This window comes from Pygocentrus nattereri, chromosome 24 (assembly GCF_015220715.1).
Source record: "Pygocentrus nattereri isolate fPygNat1 chromosome 24, fPygNat1.pri, whole genome shotgun sequence".
NCBI lineage: Eukaryota > Metazoa > Chordata > Actinopteri > Characiformes > Serrasalmidae > Pygocentrus > Pygocentrus nattereri.
The window spans coordinates 3687130-3704658 of NC_051234.1; the positions used below are offsets into that span (position 1 = coordinate 3687130).

The 17529-nt window shown below is 42.0% G+C and overlaps 1 protein-coding gene across 1 annotated transcript; it reads right to left on the reverse strand.

Annotated features, from left to right (window-relative positions):
- Positions 1 to 4270: 4270 nt before the first annotated feature.
- On the reverse strand, positions 4271 to 14455 carry ubqln4 (ubiquilin 4). Its single transcript, XM_017708713.2, has 11 exons — positions 14309 to 14455; positions 11399 to 11550; positions 10836 to 10996; positions 10033 to 10295; positions 9520 to 9678; positions 9103 to 9316; positions 7731 to 7870; positions 7424 to 7507; positions 6900 to 7015; positions 6357 to 6624; positions 4271 to 5520 (listed from the first exon to the last, which is right to left on the reverse strand). Exons 1-11 carry the CDS (start codon positions 14453 to 14455, stop codon positions 5368 to 5370), a joined length of 1857 nt encoding a protein of 618 aa, XP_017564202.1. The 3' UTR covers positions 4271 to 5367.
- Positions 14456 to 17529: the final 3074 nt, after the last annotated feature.

Below are 17529 nucleotides of genomic sequence, written 5' to 3' on the forward strand. Positions count from 1 at the left end.
CACAGTAGTTCAGTACTAGTACTAGTTCTTTCTCATTCTCTCTCTCTCTCTCTCTCTCTCTCTCTCTCTCTCTCTCAGTACAGTACTAGTTCAGTACTTCAGTAGTGCAGTGATAGTTGTTCTTAAATCTGGTCCTGGGCCTCCTGTTAAAGGCCCCATAGCCTGCATTTTCTTTGCCTTGTCCACTTGTGGTGGACGTTTGGGTGTGTTTATGTATCAAAACGTGTTTGGCAGGATTCAGTCCTAAACTCATTCGCTACTCACCATCAACATCTCCCATACAGTGAACTGGCTGGAGAACAACCACGTTAACACTCGTTGAGATCACAGCTCTAATCACAAGTCATTTGTTTCCAGCCTCACTTCACCTCTGTTTTGTCGCAGTGTCTTCTTTAAGGTTGATATGTGCAAGAAGTCTGGGGGCATTTAACAAAGCAGGACTGGTCAGCCGGAAAGGGACAGACTTCACTTTAGCCTTACGTTGCCTGGCTAAAATGAGAAATCCTGCTTTGTGAAATACCCTCTAGTCTGACCGGCTGTCCAGGCTGAAACACTTCTTATAACTTCATCATGAATGGGTGGAGCGAAACTCTATAGGCTGAATCACATCACAAACATAATAGAAATAAACAAAGCGGCTGTTTTTGCAGTGTCTGCAAAGCGTATGGGTGTATCTCTATACATGGACACTACGGACCTTTACATTTGGAAACTTTAATAGTGTTTACTTAAGTAAACAGTGGTTTGATATGAGCCACAAAACAACTTTTAAACTGATATACGAGAAACATTTCATTACATAAATGTTTGCTGGCCAAACCATGAAGTCAAAGCTAACATTAAATGCCTGGGAAAAGAACATCAAAGGCTTTCACATACATTACATGTGTGATAGAGACCTTATGCCTTGCAGTGTTGGGTTCTGTGGGACTGTAAGGTTTGGGCCAAGTATCTCATTGTGATTTTTCAGGCCAATATAGTGCGTCCTGCTATGATGTATGGTTTGGAGACTGTGGCTCTGTCTAAAAGACAGGAGGCTGAGCTGGAGGTGGCGGAGATGAAGATGCTGAGATTTTCATTGGGAGTGACAAGGCTGGACAAGATTAGAGATGAGCAGATCAGAGGGACAGTGAAGGTGGAGCAGTTTGGAGATAAAGCCAGAGAGGCCAGGTTGAGATGGTTTGGACATGTGTTGAGGAGGAATAGTGGATATATTGGGCAAAGAATGTTGGAGATGGAGCTGCCGGGTAGAAGGAGAAGAGGTAGACCTCAGAGAAGGTTTATGGATGTAGTGAAGGTGGACATGGAGATGGTTGGTGTGAAAGTAGAGGAGGCAGTGGATAGGGCAAGATGCAGGCAGATGATCCGCTGTGGCGACCCCTAAAGGGAGCAGCCGAAAGAAGAACCTGTAAAGACTAATTATTTTCCGAAATTTGAGGTCCAGCCCAATTTTGGTCCAGCAAGACCAGCATATACAGTGGGTGTAGAGTGCTAGTTAATTGTGTCTGTATTGTCACACAAACACAACACACGAGTGTGTGGTTGTTTTTGATTTGTATATAGAGAAATGAAAAAGAGAAAAGGTATAGTGGTTGGTGAGTGTAGTGGTTAACACTTCTGCCTTCTACGCTGTAGACTGGGCTTCAATGCCCACCTGGGCAAACACCCTACGCTATACTAATAAGAGTCCTTGGGCAAGACTCCTAACACCGCCTTGGCCTACCTGAGTAAAATGATCAAATTGTAAGTCGCTCTGGATAAGAGCGTCAGCCAAATGCTGTAAATGGAAAAAAGTATTTCCTCCTCCCGACTCTTGATTTCCTCTATTCCTCTATGCAGAATGTAAACGAGGCGAATAAGAGGAAAATAAAACTGATTTTAAATGGCTATTTCAATTACTAAAAGTAAAAAAAAGATGTCCTATAACTGGAGATCCATATTTGACACCACTGTGGAGGAATCTTTTAAGGCCCTGCCACAGCATCTCAGTAGGGTTCAGGTCAGAACTTCAAAAATGTTAAATTTTGTGTCTTTTGGTCCATTCAGAGGTGGATTTGCTCTTGTGCTTCAGATCGTTGTCTTGCTGCGGAACAACTGTGAGCTTTAGACCACAGACTGATGACCATGTTCTCCTGCAAGATTTTCTGGTAGAGAGCAGAAGTCATGGTTCTATCTATCAATTTATGGCAAGTCGCACAGTCTCTGAAGCAGCAAAGCATCTCCACACTACTACATCACACTACCACCACCATGTCTTGCGTCTGGTATGGTGTTCCTGCTGTGGAATTGTGTTATAGAAGTTCCACTTTTGAATCATATATTCCATAATTCTTATAAGCGGGGGCAGCAGGGTGGGTCATTGCATGTTTTCACTATGCAGCTCTCCCACAGACACCATCTCCATCTAATTGCAGAATCATGAACGTTGACCTTATCTCTGGCAAGCAAGGCCTGCAGTTCCTCAGATTAAGATTAGATTTAGAGACCCTTATTAGTCCCACAACAGGGAAATTTCACCTCCGCATTTAACCCATCCGTGAAGTGAAACACCACATACACACTAGGGGGCAGTGAGCACACTTGCCCGGAGCGGTTGGCAGCCAAATCTGCAGCACCCGGGGAGCAGTTGGGGGTTAGGTGTCTTGCTCAAGGACACCTCAGTCATGTGCTGTCAGTCATGGGGATCGAACCAGTCACGAGGCTGGTTCCCTAACCTCAAACCCCTGACTGCCACATGTTCATCTAGGTTCCTTTGTCACTTCAAGGATGAGTAGTCACTGTGCTCTTTGAGGAATTTTGGTATGCTGTCCACATCTGGGAGGTTTTAGCACTGCTCCAAGCTTCTTACATTTGGAGATAACGGCCCTCACAGTGATTTGCCAGTCCCAGAGCCTTAAAAACGGCTTTGCAACCCTTTCAAGACCGATACATTTCCAAATCATTATCTCTTCTATAACAATGTACTGCTTCTTGAGATCTTTTAGCCTGCTTCACCTTGCTGAAAAGCTTCTATTTAAAGTACTAATCAAGCCTAGGCATGCCTAGTTTAATTGATCTCATTAATCAACAAATGAAATGATCATTTAAAATCTTTTGTGTTTACTCTGGTTGTCTTTGTATTATAACCCCCTAATAGAGGACATGATTAAAAACACAGTTCTTGAGATTTAAACTGCACTGAAATTTAATTTAATATAAAAATGATTCTTTTATCCCTAGAACTATCCTAACATTTCAGAACGCTACACCTTTGATCACTCCATGTTCAACGTGACACTGCTCTTACTTAAACCATGACCCAGACTTCCACTAGGAATGTTACAAAAAGTGGCTATGGGGTAATATGTAACCTACTCAGAAGGTCAAATGGTGCATTGCATCACGGACTAGAGAGAGCACATTAAAGGGAAACGGCAGAAAACGCTAAACTGAACAAAAGAGGAAACTACAATAGTTCCATCACACACTGTCTAGTGAGTAGTAGAGCATGAGTAGTTCAAGCATGATGGCCTACTTTTAGATGTTTAAGGTCTTTTGTTAAAAACAAAACTAATTTTAAGCTTAGTTGCTTTCACGTACGAAATACTGGATCAGTATCCGTATCAGACGATGTTCGACGTTTCAATATCACTACTGGAAAAGAAAAAGCAGCATCATCACCTGTCTTGAACACATTCTATTGGTTTATGAAGAAGCCTGCCTGAGACCTTCCAGCGCAAAGCAATCCCAGACAGTGAAAGTGGAGAAGCTGTGAACGAACAGAATGCAGGTGGGGTATCCAGGCTGCTATTAATGGCTAATCAGTCTCATCACTCATTACCCGGGTTTAGACATCAGGTAAGACAAGGGTACTCGATCCTGGTCTTGGAGACCTACCAACCTGCAGGGATCATCTCCAAGCCTATTCTTACAGGCCTTTAGGGACATCTGAAATTTAAAGCCAGGTGTGTCAGATCTGAACCATCAACAGGTGGTAGATCTCCAGCACCAGGAATCATCACCCCTGGGATTAGACAGAGCGCGGCGAGAGAAAGCTTATTCAGTGGAGCACACTTCATACACACTGCTCACCACACAACAACCATTTTTTCTCTTCAATGCGTTTAAAACAATGTCACTTAAACATGAACCAATGGCCTGCCAACTTGCTTTGGCCTGATTAAACAAAAACAAACAAAAAAAAACATACCAACTCAAGTATGAGTTCAGATTATTGCAATGTAATTAATCAAATAAGATGAGAGTGGATTATGAACGTGCAGCAAAAAAGCAAAGTTGAACACATTTTAATTCACATCAAAACTCAACTGTTAATTCCATTAGATTGCTGTTGGTTAGCACTGAGATTGGTGCACAGAAAAGCTAGCATCAACTTTCATGCTGTTACCAGATTCGATGGCAGATCAACTGTTTAGGATGACGTGTCCAGTACACAATGCCTTCCACGCACTAGAGTACTTCTATGTCAAAGCATAAAGATATGGTCAAAAAAAAAAAGAAGAAAAAAAAGAAAAAAAAAAGAAAAAAAAAAGGTGTCTGCTTTCTGCGTTGCTCGTAAGCTGAGAAGTATTTTATTGATGCCTTGTTACAACCTTTCCCCATAACCACCAGCTTTTACCGGCAAAATAATTCACACTCCCCCTTAAAGGTAAAAGACTAAAGAGATGACTGAATATCTTGAATCTCACTCCCAGAAGCTCATTTACCTCTCTAAATAGCTGAAGAGTAAGCAATCATCTGCGTGAGGTTGTTATAAATGCTCAAACAGGGATTTCCAACATCTTCCTCTATTAGATTTCAATTAACAACGTCAAATGAGAAGGATGTCAAAGCACTGTGAATCGTGGAGGCGCGGTACGGGAGTAAAGGGTAACTTCTACATCGTCTGCAATAAATACTGGTTTAGTCAGGCATGACTTAGGAGAGACAGAAATTTAAGTAAACTGACCATCTTCATGAAAGACAAGGGTTCCTCTGTCTTAGTATATCTTCTGTATTTTTTCACCCAACTCCCGAAATCATGAAAGTAGTGCCTCAAGTGAGTATGTGTCAATTATAAGGAATGGTAAGCTACACTTGGTTCATAGAAGCAGTGTCCCATTTTATTTGGGGACGCACTCGAACGAAAGAGGAGAGGGGTTAGCCTGATGTTAATCCACTGTGATCTCATTTTTGCTTTATTGGTCTAAGGAAACAAATTTGAAAACCCCAATTTCCTAAGATTCTCAGATCAACCGAGTAAAAGAGAGAAGTAATTGGAATTCAGTCTATTAACGGGGGCTTGTCAGATATTATGTGGTGAAGGACTGTGTTCATGTCTCGTTTCTCTGCTTCGCTCCCAGGCCCTGGCGTTTCCTCCTGGTGCGATTAAGAGGGCTGTGAGCCAAGCAGTCTTTCGATGGCGGCATTGATGTCGCCCCCTGTAGCAATGAGGGCCTGCAGGTTGGCCTCTCTGTTGATGAAGCCCATTGCGCTCAGCTGCTCCAGCTGCTGCTGGAAACGCACCTCCGGAGTCTGGGTCTGCACGGTGAGGCGACAAAGGCACAGTTCAGAAACCAAAGCAGCAACATGAGAACACCTGTCTACACTAAAATGCTGAAACAGCTGAAATGGGGCATGAAACTGGGCATTATGGAATTTTCATCCACTGTAAGCCACTAGAGATGGGTGTGGTTTTACAGACATCCATCATTGGATATATACATAAGACATGTAACTTGGACTGTAATTCAAAGCTACACTATCTAAGATTGGAGGATTTGGAGACCTCTCTGGTGGAAATACGTAACTGCATGTGATGTTAATAAGAGCAGTCTGAAAAGCTTCTATGAAATCCTATCAGACACCTCAGATTCTTAATTTACAGGGAGACTTACTTTGCCTCCTGACTCAGCAATGCTACTTCTTTCAAGTTTAATTTTTAAAAAATCTTACAGTGCAAATTAAAATTTTTGTAAAGATTGTCATTTTTAAATGGGTTTTTGACTAAAGGTGTGATGTATAACCGCAGAAAACATTGGGACACAAGCAGCCGATTCTCCATCTCATGTTAAGTAAACGATCACGTCTGAGTGGAACTGTGTATGGATATATTTGAAATAAAAACACGATCAAAGCTGTGTTGCTCTGTAGGTTAACTGGTAGTTGCACATGCCTAGAATGAACAAAGGCAAAAATCATAGATCAACTAAGCCAAATGAGGTACGGATTAACTTTTCTGCTAACAGCCCACAAAAATGAAACAAAAAATCCAGACATTCAAATATCAAGAAAGGTTAAAAAGCCCATCTCTATTAGTCACATTAACATAACTCTCTGCTTCCCTATTTTGCAATTCATACTAATGAAAACTGTACCGATGCGCTTCCTCCAGCAAACATCTGTAACATCTGCTGCATGAGCTGCTGTTGGGTGGGGTTGGTTCCAGCAGCGGGGGTGGAGCCCTGTCCAGAAGAGGGAGGCGGAGGATTCTCCGGAGTCACATTAACTCCCGTGGGCATCCCACTGGGCATTCCACTGGGCATCCCACTGGGCATCCCACTGGGAATCCCACTGGGCATCCCACTGGGCATTCCACTGGGCATCCCACTGGGCATCCCACTGGGCATCCCACCAGGAAACAGACTAAAGCAGAGGAGGAAAAAAAAAGGATACTCAGTTTAACCGGAAGCAAAATTCTTAAAACGGCTTTATTTAGAGACACAACAAACAAGTCAGCCCTTGTTGCAAAAGGCCAGGGCATAAGCACATTTTTACAGGGAAAAAAGCTCCACTTGTTTGTCATGCATCACCAAAAAGGAAATAACTTTTGATAAAGAGGATGTGCTCTGGGAATTCCCACACCACACTTTTGGCATTACAGAAACACTGACCAGCTTCTAAAGCTAAAAGTTGTGTACCTTGGCATTAGTCCTGGGGCTTCAGTCTGGAGGGTCTGCAAGCCCTGCTGGATCTGCATCAGAGCTTGCATGGCTCGGGGGTTTGTCATCACAGAGAGGGCTTCAGGATTCTGCATCTGAAAAAATTAAGAGTAAGGTTTAAATTTGGAATAAAAATTTTACAAAGTAAATTAATTTAAGAAATCCTGCATAGACTAAAAACAACAACAACAAAAAGTAAAATTTCTAAAATTAGGGAGAAGCAGCTTAGAAAATGGATGGATGGACTAAAACAGTGAGTTCATCACAACTGCTGTCTGCGGTTATATCACTTGACCAACTGAAGTTCAGCCAAAACCACAATGATTCAGAATGTTGATCACTGAGTTTCCATATAACAAATCAACGTTTACAGATGGAACAGTATGAAATTTGTACATTTCATGAAGCCCCTCTACACTGAGCTATTCCAATCTTTACCCAGGTGTGATGCAGTTTAATAGGGTAAAATAAAATTTTTTATCTAAACATTTTAGCAAACCCACCTGCTGTAGAAACACAGGCAACTGATGTCTCATCTGCTCCTGTAGCTGGGGGTTTCCAGCAAAAAGAGGGTTGTTCAATAACACCTAGGGGAGCAGAGCAAAAGCAAATAGTATTAACTATGACAGCACCCAGGACATTGAAAGCACTTTCATTTCCAAACATAAAAACATGACATACTGTAGGGAAATCTGGAAGTTCACAGTTGTATAACTCTAATCGATGGGTATAACCTTTCATTAACAGCATGGTTAGCCTTTTGAGTGAGACGCTGGTCAGAATTTCCTTAAAATATATCATGTGCCACACCTGTGAAGCAATCTCAGGGTTTTGGGCCAGGGATTGCATCATGCTGCGCATGTAGGGAGCAGAGAGCATGTTCTGCATCAGCTGGGGATTCTCCGAAATCTGCTGCATCAGACTCTGCATGCCAGGACTGTTGAATATACCTGTGAAGGACACATCACAAAATAAATAAACATTAGGGAAGTGTTCACCTACAACTGCTAACCATGAATGAAGGCCCCTGTGAGCCAGTTAGTCAGCCCCTAGTAGCTTTTATGTATAAAAAAAATATTTAACATTTCTTGTGGAGTCCCACAAGTTTCAGTTTTAGGGCCTTTGCTTTTCTCTTTGTACACATTCCCTCAAGGTGATGTGATGAAGAAACATACCAATTTTCATAGCTATACTAAACGCATGCAATTATACATTTCCTTTTCCCAATCCTTCTGATTAGAGATGGACCGCTCACTGTTTTTGAGGCCAATACCGAATGCCTTTTAGCATGATCGGCCAACAGACGATATCAATCAAGGGCGGGGCTGGATGCCTTATTTAAAGGCGCAAAAGCCTCTCAACAGTAAAACAAACACTCTTTTTTTGTGCTTAAGCAAATATGATTTAAACCATTCTTAAAATATGCCCGAGAGGCCTACCCACTCCTCAAGACAGTGGATTAGCACCTTGCGATCATCAGTATCAAAAGCACACCAAGATCCAATAAGACCAGAATACAAGGAATAACCTGAGGTCACAGACAAAACAAACTAATGCTTATCAGCACTATGGTTAGAACCAAAACCTGACAAACTTCATAGAACTTGTGTTATTAGATACACATTATGGTTCTCTTTAAAGCTTCAAGAATGATATATTACATCAAAGTCTTTAATAACAAAAATCGAAAAGGGTTTTCCATGATATTGACTTTTTAAAAGTTGTGAGCAACCAACTACGCTGATCACTGTGTAAATTATGTTCATGCGCTTCAAGCTAGCCCCCGTCAGGCCGTTTGTGTTTGTTAACCTGGGCTAATAACATGATGAATATAAGTAAGGAGACTATGCTGCAATATTGAAATTAGATTGCATTTTTCATTGCATATAGACTAAAATCTTATTCATTTACAAATGCATGGCACTCCTGATGGGTCGTGTCCATGACTAATTGTAAACCAACAAACCTAATTACTGACTAATAATGGTTGGTTGTCATTCATAAGAATATTTCAAAAATATGCATTTAGCATGCTATTAGGTGCTAAGAACATCACTAAATTAGGAGATGCACTTCTATCTGAAACTATAACATATGTTGAGTATTTTACGATATATATAAACTGTTTACTTTTTGCCAGTTCTCAAACACATCTGAAATGGTAGGAGGTAGATCAAGGTACCGTTGCCCAGGCTAGAGGAGCCGACACCCAAGGGGTTAGAGACACTGGGGGTGGTGGAGCTTGTGGTAGAGGTGGTGGTTGTGCCAGTCCCAGAAGAGCTGGTGTCAGGTGGACCCCATGGATTTGGCAGTGGCTCTCGATTCTCCGTCCTGGAGGGCTGGGCTCCTGAGCCGTCTGCGTTGCCCCCCAAGGCGGAGAAGGGATTGTTTCCGAACTGAACAAAAAAAAAAACACACATCATCATGCAATGATACTATAATATCTTAAACTATTTGTTATGAAAATAATGCAAAAATCAGAACAGTTTCAAATTATTTTCAAGCCTTTAGTACTTACTGATTTCACAAATCATCACTCCAATATTTTTTCTGCTGAGATTTTATTAAAAAAAATGTTTTTTTTGTTGTTTTTTTATACCTGTTCTCGTGCTGCGCTAAACATGGGCTCCTGGATATCAGTGTACATCCTCCGTAGAGCGTTGTATCCTCCGGGGATGCTCTCTAAGTTGCTAAGCGCTCGGTCTTGGTTACGCATCATCTCTTGCATCATGGCTGGGTTCCTTGCCAACTCCATTGTCTAAATAAGGACAAAAGGATTTACTTAACGTCATGTCAACTGCATATTTCCACTGAACATGCCAAGACCTTGTTTTCCTTCAGCATACACATCTATAATGTTGTGCTATTTTGGTTTAAGTAAAAAAAAATACATGAAAAAATAAACTATGCATTATAGGTGGTAAATGTGGTGCACAACAGGTGAAACTGGGCTTTGCACCGCATATTTCTTTCAATTCCACGTAACAACAGAAGGAAATTTGAAAGCTGCTAGCACACACAGGTAGAAGATTCATGAGCAAAAGCTGCGATCTCAAAACAGCTTCACTCAAAAAAAAGCTTATTAACAAGACCACTCTTTCGCCTCATCCACCTGTCTCATTAGCTCAGGGTTGTTGAGCATGTGTGAAATCTCAGGGTTGCGCTCCATCAGTTGTTGCATTTGTGGATTAGCCATGATCATCTGCCTCATCAGGTCTGGATTGGACATCATGTTCTGAACCAGGGGGTTCTCCATGATCTGGGACAGCATCTCAGGATTGGACATCAGCTGCCGCTGCATCTGCTGCTGCAGCTCCATGAAGTTGGCGGAGCCCATGCCCAAGCCAGCCAGACTGGACAGGTCACCGAACCCAGCTGAGGAGAAACGCGGACAGAAAGAATAGGAAAGTGAGCTGCAGGCAATGCTGTCATAGTTCATAACATACAGGATAAAAGAAACTAACCTATAAGATGAGATTCAAGCGAATTATGAAATAAATAAACATACATACTTTCCAGGCGAGCACTAAGCACACATACTGTGGTGGTTACTGAACCTGCCCTAGAGGCAGGAACGTACTCAAACTGGAAAGTTGACAATAAGAAACATCAAATATGTGCTTCCAGTTTTGCTCACTGACTACCATGAGCTTTCTTTTTAATAGGTACACAGGAAAATATTCATGGTGACACACAGATCACCCACTGCCCATTTTTGCAGGCACTGCAATTCAAAGGGAGTTTTCTCCTTTCATTTTCACTTTGAATTTATTCAGCAATGTCTGCTGACCTTACTTGGCTCCCCTCCACGGCAGAAGAGGGAACTGTGAGGCTTTAAAGAATTTCAGAACCACTGTGCAGCTCTCAGATCTGAACCTTTAGCACTTCTCAAAAACAGCAATAACCCACACTCACTGAATATGTTGGCTGGCTGCGAGGGGGCTGGCGAAGGCCCACTGCCCTGTGATGTGCCCAGGTTACCAGCTGAGCTGGGGTTAGCGGCGCCTGCATTGCCACTGTTTGCCTGTGTGGCGCCGGAGCTGGATGGGGCAGCCGTGGAACTACCACCTGCGGCCCTGCGAGAGAGTCCAGGCATACGGTATATACTGTTAACACAAAAATTCGGGCTGCATGATATTTGTTAATTGTGATATTAAGCCTTTGAAGTACTGAAACCGCCAAGCTGTGAATCTCGTGACATGACAGTTCGAAGAGAATTCATATTCCAGCAAAAGTAAATTTCTCTGAACAAAATAATGCAGGTCAACATTTAACCACGTGAGATTATTCGTTCACCAATACATTTAAAATATCACCAGACATCCACCATCGCAATACACAGCAATATAATCACAATCCTAGACATCGGTCCACATTGTGCAGCCCAAGCATTAATCTTTGTGGCTCACAGGTGTTGGAGCACCTGTGTGTAGGTTCACAATTGGTGCAAAAACGTGCAAGGATCACGGGCATCTTACTTTTGTGCAGTTTTGATGACAAGGTGAACGGTGAGGCCATCCTTTATACCGTGCTGACTGAGCGTGTCCCCATCTTTCAGGATTTTACCAGCAAAGATCAACACTAACTGGTCCTGCTTTGCCTTGAACCTTTTGGAGATTTCTTCTTTGAACTACAAGTGAAGGGAAAATTACTGTTAAATGTTACATTCGCACATCCTGATTACACCATGGCAATTATATTCTTAAGTAAGCCCCCCACCGCCACCCCGGTATTTCACATAATATACAGCCCGGAAAGCCTTCGTAGGCCTCGGGTTTGGTTAAGCAGAACGAAAAAAGCTGTGTAATAACATTTTTAAAAACCTTCTCATTTAATTTTCTAGAGTATGGCTTTTTAATCAGGGTAAAAACACCAAATACGTCCGTACGTAAATCTTAATATGACTCAGCTGTACAGAAAACCTCTATAACACATACACGACTGTTGCAATGCTCCTCTAATCCAATCGCCAGATCGAAATGTGCATTTTCTGAATGATCATTTTGAAACCGCTGTTGCGATAATGTGCAATAAAGTAAACAAATACTGGCCAAAACTTTTGCACTTTAAGACCTTTAGCACTGACCATCTGCTTTGAACCAAGAGCCAAAACCTGCTGATAAAAACTCCCACAGGAACTACTACAGCTTTCTGTTAGTTGTAATGATGTCTGATAGTTAATAATCACATTTTGTGTTTTCTTGACAGGTTGTCTGATGATCTGTGACTGCCTTTAATTGCATCTGATGGTTTTCGAAGGTGATGTAACCAATTAGCCAATTCCCATTAGGGTCCTCATGAACACAACAAATACTGGGACCCGAATTAAAATGACTAAACCTTCAATGTTTTCTTTTTTTTGACATACTAACAATAATAGCTCACTAAATAACTAAACAATAAACCCGAATCATTTCATTTAAGTTGATTTTAGTAACATTTTCCCAATTTAAGTGACCAAATGCTTATTACTAAAACACAGTAAGCACTGAAGATAAATCTATAAATAACATTTTTCACAATTTGTTCCCCTCAATCGGCATACTGTGGTCAAACTAATCATTTCAAAGCCAGCTGTTAAAACGCTTTTCAAAAGTGTTTAACCACTTTACTTCACCTAACATTGCCGTTTTGATTTACATCTTTACAGTAAAGAGACGCAACAATTGAAAGTAATACAAACTTACTGTGTGGGCAATATGAGATCAACCGTTATGATTAATTCTGTCACAACGTCATTTTCTGAGCATATCTAGGACTAAAAGAACACCGACTACATCGCCGCTGTGGGAACAAAACCTCACATCTCCATTTTTGTCGTTTTTCAGTTTTTGACATCATTTGAAAATACCTATAGTCTTATATACAGTCTGCAAATACCATGAGGAATGGACCAAAAGAAATGACCTAAAATGACTCGGAAAGACGTCTGGTTCCATTGACTTACATTAAAAGCAGAGCATGTTTTTTCCTTCTCCTGTAAAGTTACTATTCTGGAGATACAAGGTTTTGATCCGACAACAGCAACATGTTTCATTACAGAGATTATAATTAAAACGGCAAATAATCTTTACAGTGTGATGCTTATTACTCCTATGATATTTTTATATGTGACAAAAGGTATTTTGTCCGTTCCAACTCATTACATCTAAAAAACTTACATATATATACACACACACACACACAATTTTTATATATTATATAAAATTTTGTGTATTGTGAAAATATCTCAGAGTCTCGTGGTCATATTTTTGCCTTTTTTCCCATCCAAGATCATTGATTCTCGTTTTAAAAAAAAGTGGACCTGGACATGTGGACACAGTACGGTAAGCAGAATTAGGGCAAAACTTCAAAACAGAAAAATGAGCTCCTCAAACTTCTCAGCTGGAAGGATCACTGAACGCTCCGAACCCTGTTTACATGCATAACGCTGGACACTGGATGTGGGTGAAGATGCTTAATGAGACCATCAATAACCAGAATAACCAGATCTGAATCCAAGCAGATTTGACTGGTGGTGATGAATGAAAAACTGCCCATTCTGACTGAACGTCACATCCAGCCACACCTGGAGTCTATGGAGAAAACGGAAAACCACACCAGCTTTCTGTCTGGGAACCTGCAACACGTGAAGGTTAACCTACATCTTCATCAGTGCGACCACTCGAACTACAGCGAGACATCTACGGCGACCTTCATTATCAGCCCAAAACAAAGCACATACACGGGTTTTTCGGTGGGTGGTGAGCACTCCGAGACGGAAAAACAGCTTACACGTCCATCCAGGCGGCAACATGAACAGACAAGAACAGAAACGCGGAAAACGACCGAGAGAAACAGCAGCCGGCTGAGCTGAACAGCTAGAACCTTCTCTAGGCGAGCGGCTCGGCTAGCGTTAGCTTAGCTTAGCTTAAGTTAGCCTAGCCCGTTCGTTATGCCGACGAATCAGTGCGCAGGACAGTCAGCGCCCAGTTTGTTCAGACAAAATAAGCACATATAACACCAACCAGCCACATCTGAACACCAGTAACACAGAGTAACCGATTAAACACGCCACAAAAGCGGGAAAGCCGCAAACCGGAGCGAGTTTTATTGAGGGACTACGCGCTGCCGCCATAGCCGGCTAGCGACACCGAGCCAGGCCGAGTGTCTCTCGGAGCTGCTGCGGTAAAACCGCACAAGCCGCTTCTAGACGGACAAACAACAAGCTTGAAAGGGTGTGTGGGTGAAAACTGGGTGCTTAAACGCGAGTTATGAAGCCGTTCTGGCCCCGCAGATCTGCGCCGAGTACGCCGTCGTCGTTTCGGGCTTAAAGCAGCCGATTCATGTCGGACAGCTGACTGACACACACACAAAAACACAGGCGCGGAGGAGCCGCCGCCGAGTACCTGGGACACAGACGCGTCCTCGGATATCGCTATTTCTTCCTTGTCCTTGGGCGTTTTGACGGTGACCATGATGATGGTGCCGCCGGCGGCCGCGTTTTCCTCGGATTTGCTCTCCACGGCGGGGTCCGCGCCGCTGTTCTCCGCCATCTTTTCTCTCCTCTCTCTTCACTTCATCACGTCACCGCGAGAAGAGCAGCGAGAGGAGCCGACCAGCACAGCGCCTTCAGCGGCACCGCGGAGGAGCGCGCTCCCTTAAAGGGGAAGCGCCGAGTTTTCAGCATGCCTGCGTCGCCGAGCCGTTGGGGTTGGGCAGGACACGCCGAAAAAGTAAAAGGAAAAGCAGGGATGGCTGAATACTAACTACACTGTACTAAATGTATTCAGTAACGTATTGTGTTACAATAAATGAACAGTAACGTGCTGCTATCACTGTCCGCCCCCCCCAGTCCAAAGACATGCAGGCCAGTTCTTATTGCCTGCTTTTGTCCACTGCTGCTCCCACAATTCACTAAACTTATCACTCTCAAACATGTTTACTACCGAGGAGATTATTAGTTTGATCATCCCTTCAGCAGAGCTCAGTAACACTGAGATTAATAACCGATCACATTGATTTATCAGTCTACTCAGGCTTTAGCAGAGCTCAGTAACGCTGAGATTAATAACTGATCACATTGATTTATCAGTCTACTCAGACTTTAGCAGAGCTCAGTAACGCTGAGATTAATAACCAATCACATTGATTTATCAGTCTACTCAGGCTTTAGCAGAGCTCAGTAACGCTGAGATTAATAACCGATCACATTGATTTATCAGTCTACTCAGGCTTTAGCAGAGCTCAGTAACGCTGAGATTAATAACTGATCACATTGATTTATCAGTCTACTCAGACTTTAGCAGAGCTCAGTAACGCTGAGATTAATAACTGATCACATTGATTTATCAGTCTGCTCAGGCTTTAGCAGAGCTCAGTAACGCTGAGATTAATAACTGATCATCACATTGATTTATCAGTCTACTCAGGCTTTAGCAGAGCTCAGTAACGCTGAGATTAATAACCGATCACATTGATTTATCAGTCTACTCAGGCTTTAGCAGAGCTCAGTAACGCTGAGATTAATAACCGATCACATTGATTTATCAGTCTACTCAGACTTAACAGAGCTCAGTAACGCTGACATTAATAACCGATCACATTGATTTATCAGTCTACTCAGACTTTAGCAGAGCTCAGTAACGCTGAGATTAATAACTGATCACATTGATTTATCAGTCTACTCAGACTTTAGCAGAGCTCAGTAACGCTGAGATTAATAACTGATCACATTGATTTATCAGTCTACTCAGACTTTAGCAGAGCTCAGTAACACTGAGATTAATAACTGATCACATTGATTTATCAGTCTACTCAGACTTTAGCAGAGCTCAGTAACGCTGAGATTAATAACTGATCACATTGATTTATCAGTCTACTCAGACTTTAGCAGAGCTCAGTAACGCTGAGATTAATAACTGATCACATTGATTTATCAGTCTACTCAGGCTTTAGCAGAGCTCAGTAACATTGAGATTAATAACTGATCACATTGATTTATCAGTCTACTCAGACTTTAGCAGAGCTCAGTAACGCTGAGATTAATAACTGATCACATTGATTTATCAGTCTACTCAGACTTTAGCAGAGCTCAGTAACGCTGAGATTAATAACTGATCACATTGATTTATCAGTCTACTCAGGCTTTAGCAGAGCTCAGTAACGCTGAGATTAATAACCGATCACATTGATTTATCAGTCTACTCAGGCTTTAGCAGAGCTCAGTAACGCTGAGATTAATAACTGATCACATTGATTTATCAGTCTACTCAGGCTTTAGCAGAGCTCAGTAACGCTGAGATTAATAACCGATCACATTGATTTATCAGTCTACTCAGGCTTTAGCAGAGCTCAGTAACGCTGAGATTAATAACCGATCACATTGATTTATCAGTCTACTCAGACTTTAGCAGAGCTCAGTAACGCTGAGATTAATAACCGATCACATTGATTTATCAGTCTACTCAGGCTTTAGCAGAGCTCAGTAACGCTGAGATTAATAACTGATCACATTGATTTATCAGTCTACTCAGGCTTTAGCAGAGCTCAGTAACACTGAGTTTAATAACTGATCACATTGATTTATCAGTCTACTCAGGCTTTAGCAGAGCTCAGTAACACTGAGATTAATAACTGATCACATTGATTTATCAGTCTACTCAGGCTTTAGCAGAGCTCAGTAACACTGAGATTAATAACCGATCACATTGATTTATCAGTCTACTCAGACTTTAGCAGAGCTCAGTAACGCTGAGATTAATAACCGATCACATTGATTTATCAGTCTACTCAGGCTTTAGCATGCATGTCTGGACTGAACATCTCAATGTAGTCCTCTGTGTTCTTCACAATTTTCCTTTGGGCTACTCAACATTGTAGTCTGTGCTCCAGGCTGTGCCAGGTACCTTATCTGAAGCAACAATGAATTCTCATGACCTTCGATCCCTCAGATGGCACTGCATTGAACACCAGCATGCTCCTGCAATGGAAGACACCAGATGGGCTCAGGAATACTTTAACAAACAGTTGTCAGTAAACACTGTTCAACACTGCCTCCACAAAGTGAAGTTAAGACTCTACTGTGGAAGTCAAATATCAAGAAATGTCAAATGTACAGTCGTGTATTGTGGTCTGACAAGCCAAACTTTCAGATTGTTTATGGAAATAATGGATCTCATGCTCTCTGTTACAAGCTCAACAGGCTCTGTTGTGGTTGGAGGAGAACTAGTGCCAATGGCATGGCTAACTTGCATCCTGATGCTTGGGGAAAGCACCATTAATGCTGAAAGATGCATAAGCATTTTGGAGCAACACGTGCTGCCTTTTAGATGCCGTCTTTTTCAGGGACATCTGTGCTTATTTCACATGAAAATATCAAAAAACATTCTGTACGTCTTAAAACAGCATAGCTACATAATAAGAGAGTGCGATTGCTAGTCTGGCCTGCCTGCCTATTATTGAAAACATGGCAAAGCACAACAATGAAGGCCTTATCTGACTGCGCAGCTGAAGACTTATGTAACTGAAAAACAGCAAAAAAAAAATTCCACATTTAAAACTGATCAGGTGGTGTCTTCAGTTCCCAAATGTTAATTAAGTGGAAAGATGATGCACCACAGTGGTTAAC

Bases quoted from the DNA above. Each gene is read 5' to 3' on its own strand.
- ubqln4 (XM_017708713.2), bottom strand. From the start codon at position 14,455: ATGGCGGAGAACAGCGGCGCGGACCCCGCCGTGGAGAGCAAATCCGAG. The intron at 7,016-7,423 runs GTGGGTTTGCTA...TAATTTTTTCAG, and splicing joins TGCCTGTGTTTCTACAGCAG to ATGCAGAATCCTGAAGCCCT. The intron at 6,625-6,899 runs GTACACAACTTT...CCTCTGCTTTAG, and splicing joins GCCCCAGGACTAATGCCAAG to TCTGTTTCCTGGTGGGATGC.